General features: G+C 57.6%; 1 protein-coding gene across 1 annotated transcript; it reads left to right on the top strand.

Moving 5' to 3' along the window:
* The first annotated feature begins 2310 nt into the window (after window positions 1-2310).
* On the top strand, window positions 2311-13894 carry TBC1D25 (TBC1 domain family member 25). The gene is made up of 6 exons (XM_067552150.1): window positions 2311-2528; window positions 3392-3501; window positions 4006-4160; window positions 4461-4585; window positions 4993-5181; window positions 5318-13894. Exons 1-6 carry the CDS (start codon window positions 2457-2459, stop codon window positions 6710-6712), a joined length of 2046 nt encoding a protein of 681 aa, XP_067408251.1. The 5' UTR covers window positions 2311-2456; the 3' UTR covers window positions 6713-13894.
* The last annotated feature ends 304 nt before the right edge of the window (window positions 13895-14198 follow it).

Raw genomic sequence — 14198 nt, 5'->3', positions numbered from 1 at the left:
ATGCTACACCCCAGCTTTTAAACAGCCCCTTGGAGGAGTCCCATCAGTGGGCCAGACCCCCAAGGGGTCCCATTCTGCCTTCGGGGGCCTCAATGCCTTGGAGGCTCAGCCTCTGACCTCCAGCTTCACCCCATAAACTGCCCAGCAAGTTCAACTGAGCCCAACTCCTGGTCTGAGATGTGTGCACTCTGCGGGGATCCAGGCACCTCAGCCAGGATTTGCAGTGATGCCTGGCCACCAGGCAGGGGGACATCCTTAGGTTAGCAGAGAGAAATAAAGCGTACGATGCGGGTTAATCTGGCTGTGGCAGCCCTGCACCCAGCCAAGCTGCCACGGACTCCATTTCTGGCCCCATCTGTCCCAGGTCTCTCCCAAAGCCACTTCCCATCCTAGCCACCTCAGTCCATTGTCCGACTCCTGCAGACCCTGCTGAATTTGCACTATCCACCTGCCAGCAATGCCCATGGACCAATTTGTGGGGCTCCTGTTGTCTCTGGGGAACCCTGTGTTGACAGGGGTCAGTTTCAGCCAGTGTTTTAATGACCCATTTATTCCACCACACACAGTTATGTGACACACGCACATCTCATGTCTCCTGCCCCTAGAGCAGAATTTTTTAACCCTTTGGCACCTGTTGGATAGCAAGTACAGAGGGAAACTGAGGCACATGTACTACAGAAAATTCCCACTTCACATTGTGCTGGGAGACACAAGAGAACGAGGGAATGGAAATAGGCCCCATGGTTGCAGAGCACCCTCTCCCTGTTGAGCTTGCTGCTGTTGGTCTGATGGCTGGCTGCCTTGTCTCAGGGCAGTCCTCTGGCTAGTGTTACACAGAAGGTCAGATGGACGATCACCATGGGACCCTCTGGCACTGGAAGTCATTAATCTTGGCCAGCACCTGGTGGTGGTTGAAAGGGAAGTCTGCCGTGTTAGTGGAGCCGCAGACAGGGTGTGCAAAGAGGAACAGCAGTGGAAACAGCTGCTACCAGATGCTTATCATCAGGGCTACAGCCAGACAAGCTCTAGAGAAACACGCATGGGCTTCCTCCTCATTGCAGGAGGGCAGGCGTACAGGGATTGGCCCTTGGTGCCAGCCATGTGCTGGTACCTCCAGGTCTACCGTCTCGGCCAGCATCAGGAGGCAGTTGATGGGGGAGTTCCTGTGACTTTGTGGGGTGTGTGAACATGACAAGATGTGGGCAGAGGAACAGCCAGAGCCTGGTCAGCAGGAGGAACGACCTGGCTCAGTTCAGACAGACACGACCTGGGCTCCCCACTTGCCATAGGATGGGCCAGCACCTGGAAACCGCAGATGAGCCATCAGCCCCAGTTTGGACGGTGATGTGGGAGCGGGCAGAACCCATCCCCTCCCTGCTTATGACATCAGCTCCCTTGAGGTGCTGACGTCGTCACTGGATGCTATTGTCAGCAGCCATATGACGGCGTCGTGCCAGTGACGCCCACACGGGCGATGTCGCTGCGGGCAGAGCCAGCCTGTGCTCCCGCCTTGCTGCGGGTGACACTGGTCCCGACTGACTTGGGTGTCGACACCCCCAGGAGGGGGGCGGCAGCTGAGTTGTCCCAACTGAAGGCCAGGAGGCCAGGTCCATCGATGGCTATCCTCCAAGATAGTCCAGGACGTGACCCCCCCTGCTCTGGGGGCCCCTAAACCTCCGACGGCTGGATGCTGGCCCCGAAGGCCGGGGGAGGATGCTTGGCCTGGTCTGGTCAGTCCCTGGTCGGCACCTGGCCCGGCCACTGTCTCAAGGCAGGATGCGGGGCTCGGTGGCCCATGGCTCCGGCCTGCTGTGGTGGCCCAGCCGACGTGGGTCTGGCGCCTGGACTTGACCCAGCGCCGGTGCGGCCCCATTGGGCGGGCACGTGCCTCTGACCCGAACGAGCCTCACAGGGCCGCTAGCGCCAGTTCCCCCCCCGGAACCGGCCTCGTTACTCCCGCGTTGGTTGCGGGACTATTTCCGGTTGACCCCGGATGTTATTTTCACCGATGGCAGGAGTATTTCCGGTTGACCCCGGATGTTGTATCCCCCGGTCATACGTTGTTTCCGGTTAAACCAGATGTTGTTTCTCCCACGTTTGGGAGGGGGAATTTCCGGTTGACCCCGGATGTGACTCCCGCGGAGGGAGGGAGGGGCGCGGCCGCTCCCGTTGGCTCTTTAAGAGGGCGATGACGTCAGCAGCGCCGGAGCTGTGGGGGTCCCAACCGGAAGCGGAAGTAGCAGCGGGGTCACGCGGGGTTCCCCCGCCTCCCCTCCCCCCACCTCCCTCAACTGCCGGGCGCGAGCCGGCTTCCGCCCGGCGCGGCGCAGCGCGAGGCTCCCCCCTCACCCCCGCCTCCCTCCTCCCCCTGGGGGCGGGGCCGTAACGGTCCCGTCCGGCGCGAGGCTCCTCCCCCACTCCGCCCCCGCCCCCTGCGGAGCCGGCCGGGGCCCGGGATGGCGGCGGCGGCGGGGGGCGGGGCCCGGGAGGAGGAGGAGGAGCGAGAGGTGGTGCGGGTCCGGGTCAAGGTGAGCGCTCGGGGGTCCCGTGGGGGAGGGGTGGGCGCTGGCCCGAGGGGGGGCGGGGAGCCCCAACCCCCGCCCCCCACGTGCCAGGCCCCCCCGCTGCATGGCTAAAAGGGGCACCCCGGGGTCAGGGGGTGCAGAGAGGGGACCCCAGGGGGGCAGGGCGCCCGCGGGGTGGGGAGCCCAGGTTGGGGGGAGGGGCAGAGCTGAGCGCCCCTTCCCCCCCCCCACGAGGAGCCGGAGCTGCCTGGCCCGGACCACCGAGCACCGCAGAGAGGATGGAGCCGGCCTGGCGCCCCTTGGGCAGCTTCCGCTGCATCCGCCACCCCTCGGGATCCTGCTCCCCTCCCGGAGCCGGGCCGCGAACCCCGGAGTCCTGCTGGCCCTTGTGCCCTCCACGGCCCACCTCTTTCTCCTTCGTTGCCCCTGTCAGAGCCAGGGCGGCTCCGGCGGGACGTGAGCCAGCCTCTCTTCCCCCTTCTGCACGGTCAGACATCTGCATCTCGCGCCCCGCGGGTCTGCCCGGCTGGCTGCCTGGAGACCTGGCACCGTTGGCAGGTGCCAAGGAAGGGAGAAGAAACGCCCAGTAACTCAGGCCTTCGACTGCCTGGGCGGAGGAAGGATTTCTGTGTGGAGGAGTGCAGCGACGTTGCCCTTCCCAGGGCTCCGAGGAGATCTCCGACAGAAACGTGGGGGGATCCGCACAGTGGAGGGGTGTCGGGAAATGACCCGGGGCTTTTTCCCTCTAGGTGGTGCCGGCTCCCCTCCAGCTCCAGGGCAGAGGACTGGCTGGCTCAGAGGGGTGGGGAATGGGGCACGGGGCCTTGCCCCCCTAGGCAGCGCTCACTCCACTCCTGTCTCCCCAGAAGCGCGAGGGGTTCCTGCAGCCCGAGTTCCGCAGCTTCGCCGTCGATCCCCAGATCACCTCGCTGGACGTCCTGCAGCACATCCTCATCCGTGCCTTTGACCTCAACGGGTGAGTCCCGCCCCAGCCGCCTGGGATCTGTGCCTGGCTCTGGGAGGGGAGAGGGGTCTAGAGGTTAGAGCAGGGGAGCTGAGAGCCAGGACTCCTGGGTTCTCTCCCCAGTGCTGCCCCAACTCTGTTTCTGGGCTTGGCTGGGAATTAAATCCTGACTTGAAGAAGGAGCTAGTGAAGAATCTGAGGCTGTTGAGAACCAGGAGATGAAGAGAGGGTTTGGGGGCCAGATAATTCCGAAGAACTAATGGGGGACCCTGAGAGAGGAGGGAAGGCAGGGAGGCTGGATTGGCCAGTGAAAGGCCCCCAAACAGTAGTGGGGTGATTCTGCACGACTGATGAAGGACCCCAAGAGGAAGGAGGGGTGTATGGCCGGCAGGACCCCAGGAGAGGAGTGCGGGATTCTGTACTGGCAGGGGAGCCTGAAAGGTGCCGGGGGACACACCAAGGATGGGGAGCTGTTGTCCTGTGTGTGTTGGAGCTGATTACCTCCCCCTCACCCAGGAAGAAGAACTTTGGGATCAGCTACCTGGGCCAAGAGAAGCAGGGCCAGGAGACGTACCTATCGCTGCTGTCGGACTGGGACCTGGCCACAGCCTTCGCCAACGCCTCCAAGCCCTACCTGCAGCTCCTCGTAGACATCAAGCCTTCGGAAGACAGTGAGTCACTGCAGCAGGGCTAGGGACCCAGGAGTCCCGGCTCCCAGCCCCCCCCCCCCCCTCCCGCTCTAACCACTAGACCCCACTCCCATCTCAGAGCTGAGGAGAGAACCCAGGAGTTCTGGCTCCCAGCCCCCCCCCCCCCCTCCCGCTCTAACCACTAGACCCCACTCCCATCTCAGAGCTGAGGAGAGAACACAAGAGTCCTGGCTCCCAACCCCCGTCCTGCTGTAACCACTGGACCCACTTGCTTCCCGGAGCTGGGCTAGAACCTGCTAACTGTGTTGTGGGCTCCCTCAGGCCCCCTGCTGGAGGACTGGGACATCATCAGCCCCAAAGATGTCATCAGCACCGACCTGCTCCTGGTGGACAAGCGGTCTCTGGCGGCAGCCGCGCTGCCTTTCACCCAGTCCATCATCTCCCAGGTGGGTCGGGGGAAGGGGAGGGGGCTGGGGTGGTTCAGCTAGGAAGCACACTGAGCTACTTGGCTGGAAAAGGGTTCAGGAAAGAACCCAGGAGTCCTGGCTCCCAGCCCCCTTACTCTAGCCACTAGACCCCTCCCCTCGCAGAGCTGGGGATAGAACACAGGAGTCCTGGCTCCCATTCTCCTGCACACTTCTTCTGGGGGCTGGTCACAGCTGTGTTGTCCCCGGGTTAGGATCGTCATGGTCTAATGAAGTCTCCTACTGCCTGGACCTCCCCCACTTGCTCCTGTGCCTCAGTTTCCCTCCCATACAATGGGGAGGATCCTGCTTTACCCCCCCCCCTCCCCTGCATCCGCCATGCCTTGTTCTGAGGTGGACTCTGGTGGTGACGCCGTCTCTCCACCTAGGTGGGCCGGACGCTGTCGAAGGTCCAGCAGGCTCTTAGCTGGTCCTATGGGGAGGACGTGAAGCCGTTCAAACCGCCACTCAGCGACTCTGAGTTCCACACCTACCTGAACCACGAGGGGCAGCTGAGCCGGCCGGAGGAGCTGCGTCTGCGCATCTACCACGGCGGCGTGGAGCCCTCGCTGCGGAAGGTGAGCCTCTGGGGAGGGGGTGTTGGGAGCCAGGATTCCTGGGTTCTCTCCTGGCTGCGGGAGGGGAGTGCCTGCAGCACGATGGGATGATGATGGTGGGACGTCTGCCACTGATGCCCCTCTCCCTGCCTCCTAGGTGGTGTGGCGCTACCTGCTGAACGTCTACCCCGACGGGCTGACGGGCCAGGAGCGGATGAACTACATGAAGCGCAAGACGAGGGAGTACGAGCAGCTGAAGGGCCAATGGATGGAGCGGGCCAGCCCCGAAGACCTGGACTTCATCCGCAGCAACGTCCTCAAGGACGTTCTCCGCACCGACCGCACCCACCCCTATTACGCCGGCTCGGAGGACAACCCGCACCTGACCGCCCTACACGACTTGCTGACCACCTACGCCGTCACCCACCCGCAGATCTCCTACTGCCAGGGCATGAGCGACATCGCCTCGCCCATCCTGGCCGTCATGGACAACGAGGCCCACGCCTTCATCTGCTTCTGCGGCATCATGAAGCGCCTGGAAGGCAACTTCCAGGTGGACGGCGAGGTGATGTCCCTCAAATTCTCCCACCTCAAGCTCCTGCTCCAGCACTCGGACCCCGAGTTCTACGCCTACCTCCTCTCCAGGGGCGCCGACGACTTCTTCTTCTGCTACCGCTGGCTGCTGCTGGAGCTGAAGCGGGAGTTTGCTTTTGAGGACGCCTTGCGGATGCTGGAGATAACATGGAGCTCTTTGCCGCCGGACCCTCCGGAGAAGGAGGTGGAGCTGGTGGGGCAGCCGGCCAGGCCTGGCGAGACCAGCCAGCCCGTCCGCCAGCGCCACATGCTGCGGCCCACCTGTAGCTTCGAGGCGGCTGGGGACCGGCCCTGCTTGGAGGAACCCGGAGACCAGCCTTGCCTGGAGCCGAAGACCTTATTGAAGCAATCCAGCTTTGGAGAATTCAAGTACTACAGCGCCCGCGAGGACAGCTCGGAGGAAGAGCCTTCGTTTCGATTCCAGCGCTCGATGGAGGAAGAGGAGGAGTTCTGTGGTGAGCAGGACCCCTTGCTCCAACTCCCAGCCATGACCAAGTCTTTCTCCGCACCATCCTTCCGGCCCCTAACTCCGCCCACGCCCTCCCGAGACTCCGCCTCCTCCCCCTCGCCTCTCCCCGGCAGGGAGAGCCTGCCAGAGGAGAAGGGAGATTTGGCAGGCAACACGCCGCCCTCCCCGCCCAGCAGCCTCCTCTCCGCTGCCCCGTCCCCCGCCGCCCCTGCTGCTGTGAGCTTGCCTCCGCCGCAGGAATTCGGCAAAGGCAACCCCTTCATGCTCTTCCTCTGCCTGGCCATCCTGCTGGAGCACCGGGACCACATCATGAAGAACAACATGGACTACAACGAGCTGGCCATGCACTTCGACCGCCTGGTGCGCCGGCACAATCTGTCCAAGGTGCTGCACCGGGCCAAAGCCCTCTTCGCTGACTACCTGCAGTCCGAGGTCTGGGACTCCGAGGAGGGGGACGAGGCGGCCGCAGAGTCCCCGGCCGTCTCGTGACCCGCTGGGAATCAGAACCCCCTCAATCCTCCCGCCACGGCCTGTTCTGGTAGCCTCCTTGAGACCCACACAGGTCAACCCAGAGGGATTCCTTGCCCTGGATCCTTTCTAATGATCTCCTTGGAAGATCCTTCATGGACCAGCCAGGATCTGACCTTTCCACTGGCATCTTTTCTAATTTAAATTATTTCTTTGGAAGACCCATCACAGACCAACTAGAATATCTCCCTCCCCGTTAGATCCCCTTCAACGCTCCCCCTCAGATTTAATGATCTCCAAGATCCTTCCTGGAACTAGCAGGATCCGCCCTTCTCAATGGGTTCCCCTCCTACCAGCCCCTTCTGATTTCAGTGATCTTTTTGGAAAATCCATCCCCGTGGAAGATCCTTCAGAGACCCAACCAGGATCGGCTACTTGGACTCTGGTGCCTTTTTCTTTTATGTGCATTAGTGGATCCGATTTTTGTTTTCCTTCCCCACTGCCGCCGTGGCCTCCAACCGCATCGCTGCCCAAAGCTGCGGTGCATCCCCCAGGAGGAATTCCACCTCCTCTCTGCACATATTCAGATGCTACGTCAAGCGCCAAGGCTCTTAACTGCTGGGATTTGTGTGCTCTTTTCTGTTCCGCTTTGGAGCCTCTTGAAACAGACCCAGAACTCGGCTGGTTGCCTTTTAAACCAGCTTGCCCAGTTGTGGTATGTTTCCTCCTCCAACGAAAAGATCAAGTGGAATTAATTCTGCGCTTTGGAGGAAGAACAGACGTTGGCTCCCGTGATGCAAAGGGGCAGGACTCTGGGATCCTAGTGCATCAAACAACCCGAGAGTGATCTCCGATGGCTCGTAAGCCGCCTCTCTGGGCTAATGGATCCCAGTTGCGCCCCAGATTTGCTTGATGTAAAGCCAACCATTTTGGGCAGATTGAGATCTCCGGTCAGACGAGTCTGCCATTCCTGCTTTTAACAAGGGATCAGCTGCTAACAGAAAAGAGGCAAGACCTGTCCACATGTGAATTGACTTCTGGGGCGGGATCCATACCAGTGGGGGGAGAGGCAGGGTGGAGGGCCCACGAACAAACCCGTTTCTCTTGCTTGCGCCTCATTACGCTGTGGCGGGTTGGCGTTGGCATGTTCGGACACTGTGGTCTTGAGAGATGTCAGCAGGGCATGAGATCCACTGCTGGCCGGCCTGGAAGTGGGATGTGATCTCGGCTGGGCCGATGTCAATCTGGAGCTACTCTGGATCAGACCCTCGCTCGTTTCCGCGACACGGGATCGGAAGTGGTGCCTGGCCGAAGCGGTCTGCGTCAGATACGCCGATCTGGGAATTTCTCCCGCTGACAAAGCCGTCTTCTGAACGTCCTCTTTCCCCTTCACCACTGCCCAGAGGAGAGCTGGGCTTGTTCATCTGAGATCTCGTCTCTGATGCCTTTTTGTTTTAGTCGCATCCTTCTACATTGGCCTTAACTTCGCTCAGAGATCCACCCGCTAAATCAGCATCTGTGCTGGGTTGCCTGGCTACGTCTATTTCCCCTTCCTGATACCTGCCCCTCTGTACACAGAGCCTGGATCTTGGAATATAGGAAGTCTGGTAATGCAGCCGTGGTGGGATTTAGAGTCTCTAAGACAGAAGAGTGTGACGAAGCAGAGAGCTGGCTGTGCCGTAGCAGAGGAGAGGATTTACTGTAGGTCCTGTTGAAACACACGCAAAAAACAGAAAACAGGTGCCTTTTCCCGTCCTGGTAGAAAAGCTCCCGGGCCGCTAGAGGTCACTGTCCACTCACCAGAAACCAAGTGCAGCTGGGGTTTGCAGGTCTGAGTCCAGGCCAGGAGTTGTCCATGGGAAAGACCTGAGGTGTGGCTCTGAGAACCCCATCCCGAGGTTCTGGATCCAACAGACCCTTGCTGCTCTATCGATCTGCAGAGATAGACACGGGGGAGCACGCGTCAGGCTAGGAGAGTGCTGTGCTGTACCAGGAAAGCTCTGGCTTGTGAGGTCCCTGAGGGCCAAGGTGGGGAGTGTGGGGAGAGGGACTGGATGTCCTCCTAGTGCCAGTCCAGGAGGGATCTTTCCGGTCATCTGGGGGATCTCCAGAGTTGGTCTGTAGCCTTTAGCAGAGGGATTGGCAGATGAAGTGAATCTCTGTGAGCGTGTCTCCGGCGCGTGGGAAATCCCCATCTCGGGTGTGGACAGAGATCGGCCTGGCCAGAGGCTGCACTGATGGAAGCCCCGTCCCCCAGACAGAGCTCCTCGAACCCTCCCCCCCGCTGATGTGCCATGCCTAGGGGAGAAATCGATTCCGGGCTGGTAACAGAGGATCTGTGTCAGCCATTGATGCTTCTCTGGGCTGGTGGCCTAGCCCCTATGTCCGCTGCCTCGCAGCTGGATGCCCCAGTCCATCAGTTGTGGAGCACAAGGGACTGGCCCATCCCACCAGGTTAACTTCCATGTCAGTCACAGTCCCAGCTACTGAATTACATCAGCCCGGCCCTGGTCAGTTTTGCACCCCTTGGCTGACGAGCTGACGAGCTGCGGTAGCAGCCTTGCACCAGGCTCGTTAGTGGCCCCAGAGCTCTCTGGGTCGCAACGTGAGTGGCCCGCGCTAAAAGGCGTTTGGTTCTGGGCAGCTCGTCTCTTTGAGAGCGATGTTGGTTGGCTTGAATCCCCAACGCGCCACTGCTCAGGATTTAAAAAATGGGACCCGTGTGGGTGTCTTCCCTCCTTTGGCTGCCTCCGCAAAGCAAGGGCTTTAAAACACCGTATTCTTCCTCGCTCTGGTGTCTTGCAAATCCCCTGTCCCTCCTCCTGGCAGGGAGCCGGACGCAGCTCCTGGAAAGGGAGCGAGCTGGACTCTAACCTGGATGGTGCATTGGCCAAATCTTAAAATCAGGTTCTAGACCTTCCCAGCAGGGGTGGCTATAGGGTTGCCAGGCAGCAATGCCCCATGGGGTTGCCAGGCAGATCCTCCCCATCTGATATTGGCCCCACTGTCTTGCCAATGCTGAGATGGCGCCTGATCCCTGTGTCTGGCAGAATGGACGCAGCACATGCTCCCCCTACAGCCCGTCGTGGGAGAGTCCGCTCAGCTGACCCCCATCATGGGCGTGCTCCTTGTAGCCCATGGGGGGCAGTACCGATCGCTTTCATCGGCCTTTCCCGTGCCCCCCGGGCAGCTCCCACAATAGCCTAGCCCCGAACAAACACACACAAAGCCCTGCCCTGCCACTTTGGGCCTAGATCAGAGCCGCCCCGGCGGGACGCTTCCTCGAGCGCCCAGCGTGAGGAAACAAGAAAGCGGCCGGTGGTGCCGCTGTGTCTCGGACAAACTCCGGTGATTTGTGCCGCTTCCTTTGAGTGGGCAGGGGTTTCTGTAGGTCACTGTTGGAGGAGGGTGGTGGTGGGTCACGCTTGGATCTATGGACACCTCCATCCTTATTACCAAGGTTAGGATCTTCTGATCAAGACAAAGAAATGGGGAGTCTCTTTTCTAAAACTAGCCAGAAGAGGGTTCGTTCGAGGGCCTGGCGAAATCTGTTCCCAGCTGCTCCCTGCAAAAGCGAGCCAGACTTTTTAACTTGACAGGATCACTCATAACCTTCCATTTTCTCCCCCCCCACCCCCCACCCCGCACTCTATTTAAATGATGCAAACACGCTGACCGGGGATCCAAAACCACTCCCTGACTTGCCTACTAACTTGCTATTGATAGGCCCTGAGCTGAAATGGTAGAGGGAGGAAAAATATTTTCCTCTGTGAGTTTGAAAGTGCGGTGGACCAGATCTCCAAGCTGGAGAAGACAACAGAGCAACCCTGATTTCCATCAACTGAGAATCAGTGGCCTATTCTTGCATCTAGTCCATTCCAGCCTCACAGCGAAACTTTCACTGTGTCTGTCAGGGCTAAAATCGCTCTGGGCTGGGCTTTCGGATCCGGTGTTTATTTGCCATAGGTGAGATTGGTTTGGGTTTTTTGGTAAACAGAGGAAAATTGAGGTGGTAAAACCGCAAAGAATGACCATTGTGACTGCCGCAGAGCTGCAGAAGAGGGAGTTGCTTTGGACTTGATTGGAAACTGACCAGATTCCGATTCTGCCTCTAAATTGTGGCCAGAAAGGGAATTAATCTTAGCAGCTACACCAAGAGGGGGCACTCGCCCGTGGAGGAAGCGTTTTGCCAAAGAGGTCAGGAGGGGCAGATTGCCATGGTCTCAGGCCCGGATCCTCAAAGGTATCTAAGTACTTGGCTCAATACAATCTGGGCTTCAGCATCCAAAATGAGAGCCAGCACCTCTAAAGATATCCATGTCTATGTAGGTGCCAAAAGAAGAGCTAAATTTTCCCCAGAGATCAACACCTGCCATGCTCGGCTCCCTGGAGAAATTGGAGCTCTTTAAACATTGCCTTTTATGCATCAAAAAGTCTCTCAAATTCTCATTTGCTGAATGGAAGTTGGTTGTCTTTGAATCTCCGCCCGCGTATGCGGCTTGACTCCCTGTTCCACCCGCTCGGAATCTTCCATTGTCTGTTTCCCTGGATTTAAATGACGCAAAGGGCTGCAGGTGGCAGTTTTCAAATGTGGATCCAGCCATGCTTTGCCTCAGAACTGCTGCTTTTAGCTCCCTGGGCTGCTTTTTGACCTCCATTGACTGGGCTTGGGTGAAAGCTACGAAGCCGTTTCTCCTTGCCGTGTTTCAGCCTTTGCACAGTCTCAGCTGGGAGGCTGCCATAGCTATGGGTTTCTCAGAAGCAATGGGAAACGGTTTACCGAGTGAGTGACTCACACGCCCTCTCAGAGCAGTCGGGGATCTGATACTTCATCACTCCTGTCCCAAAAGCCATCGGGTTGTAACTGGCGAAGGCTTTATATTCTCCAGCACCTGGGATAGTTTGATGCTATTTGGCCATTAGCCTGAGGCATTTTCCTAACCAATGCTGAGATCTGGTTGGTTTGCGGGCCTCCTGGGAGAAAGTTAGGATCCAGTCTTGTTCCTTCTTACACATTAGATTCACCTTTCCTAAGAGCCTGGTGTACGTCTCCTTTGGAAACTGAGCCAGATTCACCCTAGAGAGAAAGGGCTGTGTGTTGGGTTTGAAAACACCCTGGTATGTTTAAAGGGCTGTGTGTTGGGTTTGAAAACACCCTGGTATGTTTAAAGGGCTGTGTGTTGGGTTTGAAAACACCCTGGTATGTTTAAAGGGCTGTGTGTTGGGTTTGAAAACACCCTGGTATGTTTAAAGGGCTGTGTGTTGGGTTTGAAAACACCCTGGTATGTTTAAAGGGCTGTGTGTTGGGTTTGAAAACACCCTGGTATGTTTAAAGGGCTGTGTGTTGGGTTTGAAAACACCCTGGTATGTTTAAAATCATCAGTGGAGAGGCAATTGCTGCAAACTCTTTGCTCCACCAGAGTCAGTAGAATTGGGGCAGTGAGTGCTCTGACTTGCCGTTCTGCAGTGGCCGGAGCAGGAACAGGGCCCCATCTTCTGTTCTCCTCCCCTCGCTTAGGCTGCTGACACTTGAGATCATTAAACCTGAAGGAATTTTGAATTGATCCAGTTTCCACTTGGTGGTATTTCTCTCTGGGTCAACCGCTCCGGGTTAATGTCACTCTTTTGCCTAGTCAGTTTCACCTGCTGAGCTGGCAAACGGGACAAAAATCCCGATTTCAGAATTGCTCCATAGAAAGTGTGGGTGTTTTTTTGCTTTAAAAATCCGTAGGGATCTCAATATTTAAAGTGTGAGTCAGATCCTGGCATCCCATTCCTGAAATCAGCTCTCACGGTGTTTTGCGGGGAGTGCTCATACTGGCTGATTGCACTTGGAAATCTCAGCTGTCATTAGCTGTAAGGGCAGGAGAATTTTAGCCACCCAAACCAGCTCACCAGAGCCCCTTCCTCCCCTTAGCAATCTGATTGATTTTTAGCTGGATCAACCCCAAATTCTTTACTCAAGTTTCCAAAAATTCTAGCGGCGTTGTTATCGTAGGGCCTAATGTATCTTTGGGAGGTAAACAAAGTCTTTCCCCTTCCTGGCTTTGTGATCAGAGTCCTGTCCAAGCTCCTGCTAAAATCCAGTCGCCTGTTTGATCTCCTGTTAATGGCGAGAGAAGGGCCGTTGTAAATGAGAGGCCAGTTCCAACCAGAAGCCCATGGTGCCGAGTTGTTAATATTTTTTTTGGTCTGAGACTTTTCCTTATTTTGTGCTGCTTTATTTATTTTGTCAAACCTTCTGTGCTTTTGCGTTTATTTACCCAGTTGGGCTGTTTAAACAGGACAAAGGTTTTGAAACAAAGGTGAAACTCTCATAGGGGTGCTGAAATCCACCGGTTGGAATCTCCTCACACATGCGATGGCTTTGCTTATTTCAGGCCCCCGTGGGTGGGTGGGGATGGTCTTTTGGGATTTCTGACTCCTTTGACAAAGAAAAGCAGCCATTGCACCAGAAATTGACTGAGCAGTTTTTCCTGGCTGTGGACTCTAAAAATTGCAGTGGATTCTGGGAGGAAGATTGGGGGAGCAAATCCCCAGCCCACGAGTGGCTGCAGCGAGTTAATAACACTGCCTCAGGTGGATCAAGGCGTCACCTTCAACGCCTGCATGCCTGGACGAAAATCCAGACAGCCGCACCTCCAAGTTCAGCTGGCAAACTCCATCTGAAAGCGAGGCCTGTTTGTGGTTGGGGTGGGGTGAGGCAGATTCTGCTCTTTCCCACCCAGCAGATTGATCAGTGACTTTTCTGGCTGTTGGATTCCCCTGGATGAAAGACCGAGGCCTTTGAGTCTGCTCCCATTAAAGGACAATTGGTTCTCCCCCCCTTCACGCTGGCAGCAATTTGATCGATTTCCACCGTGCCCCTGGAACCAAGCAGCTGGGCCCAAGGACGTGTACTCTCTGCTTGGCCAAAAGAACCAAGGAACCAAATGTAGCTAAAGCAGGGGCGGGGGGTGGACCGCAGCGACACAGGGAACTACCTTGGATCAGGCTGGGTTTGAGGCCTCAGTTTAAGGAAAGCTGTTCTGTCCCCTGTATATAGCCTCTGTACAAGTGGAGACCTTCGTACGTTCCTAAACCCCACGCCGAAGGCAGGGGTCGGTGAACGGGGGCCTGCTCCGTGGTTTCCGAGTCGTGCTAAAGGAATGAAAGTGCAAATAAAAGGAGGAGGAAAAAGTGGATGGTGGCGGCTGGGTTTGTTCGTGGGCAGGGGAAAGTGAAATAGTGGAGGGAGGGGTTCTCTCCCCAGTGCTGGGAGGGGAGTGTGATTTCATGGTGTGTGTGTGGGGGGAGGGGGGAGCCAGAACTCCTGGGTTCTCCCTCCAGCTGGGGGAAAGCAGTTGGGGCTTGTTGGTGAGAGCAGGTGGGGCTGGGTTCAGTCTATATCACCACTGTCTTGCAGTGGAGGTGCTCAGGACTGTGGCTGTGTATGCCATGTTCCCTATACTGCAGGGACCTGATGGGTGATCCCTGTTCGCTCTCCCTTTGAGTCAGGGCAGGCACA

Source organism: Emydura macquarii, unplaced genomic scaffold (genome assembly GCF_026122565.2).
Source record: "Emydura macquarii macquarii isolate MOO-44397 ecotype Brisbane River unplaced genomic scaffold, CSIRO-AGI_Emac_v2 contig_1386, whole genome shotgun sequence".
Classification (NCBI taxonomy): Eukaryota; Metazoa; Chordata; order Testudines; family Chelidae; genus Emydura; species Emydura macquarii.
Note: the sequence above shows the minus strand (reverse complement) of the source record. Positions and strands in the feature narration are given on the sequence as shown.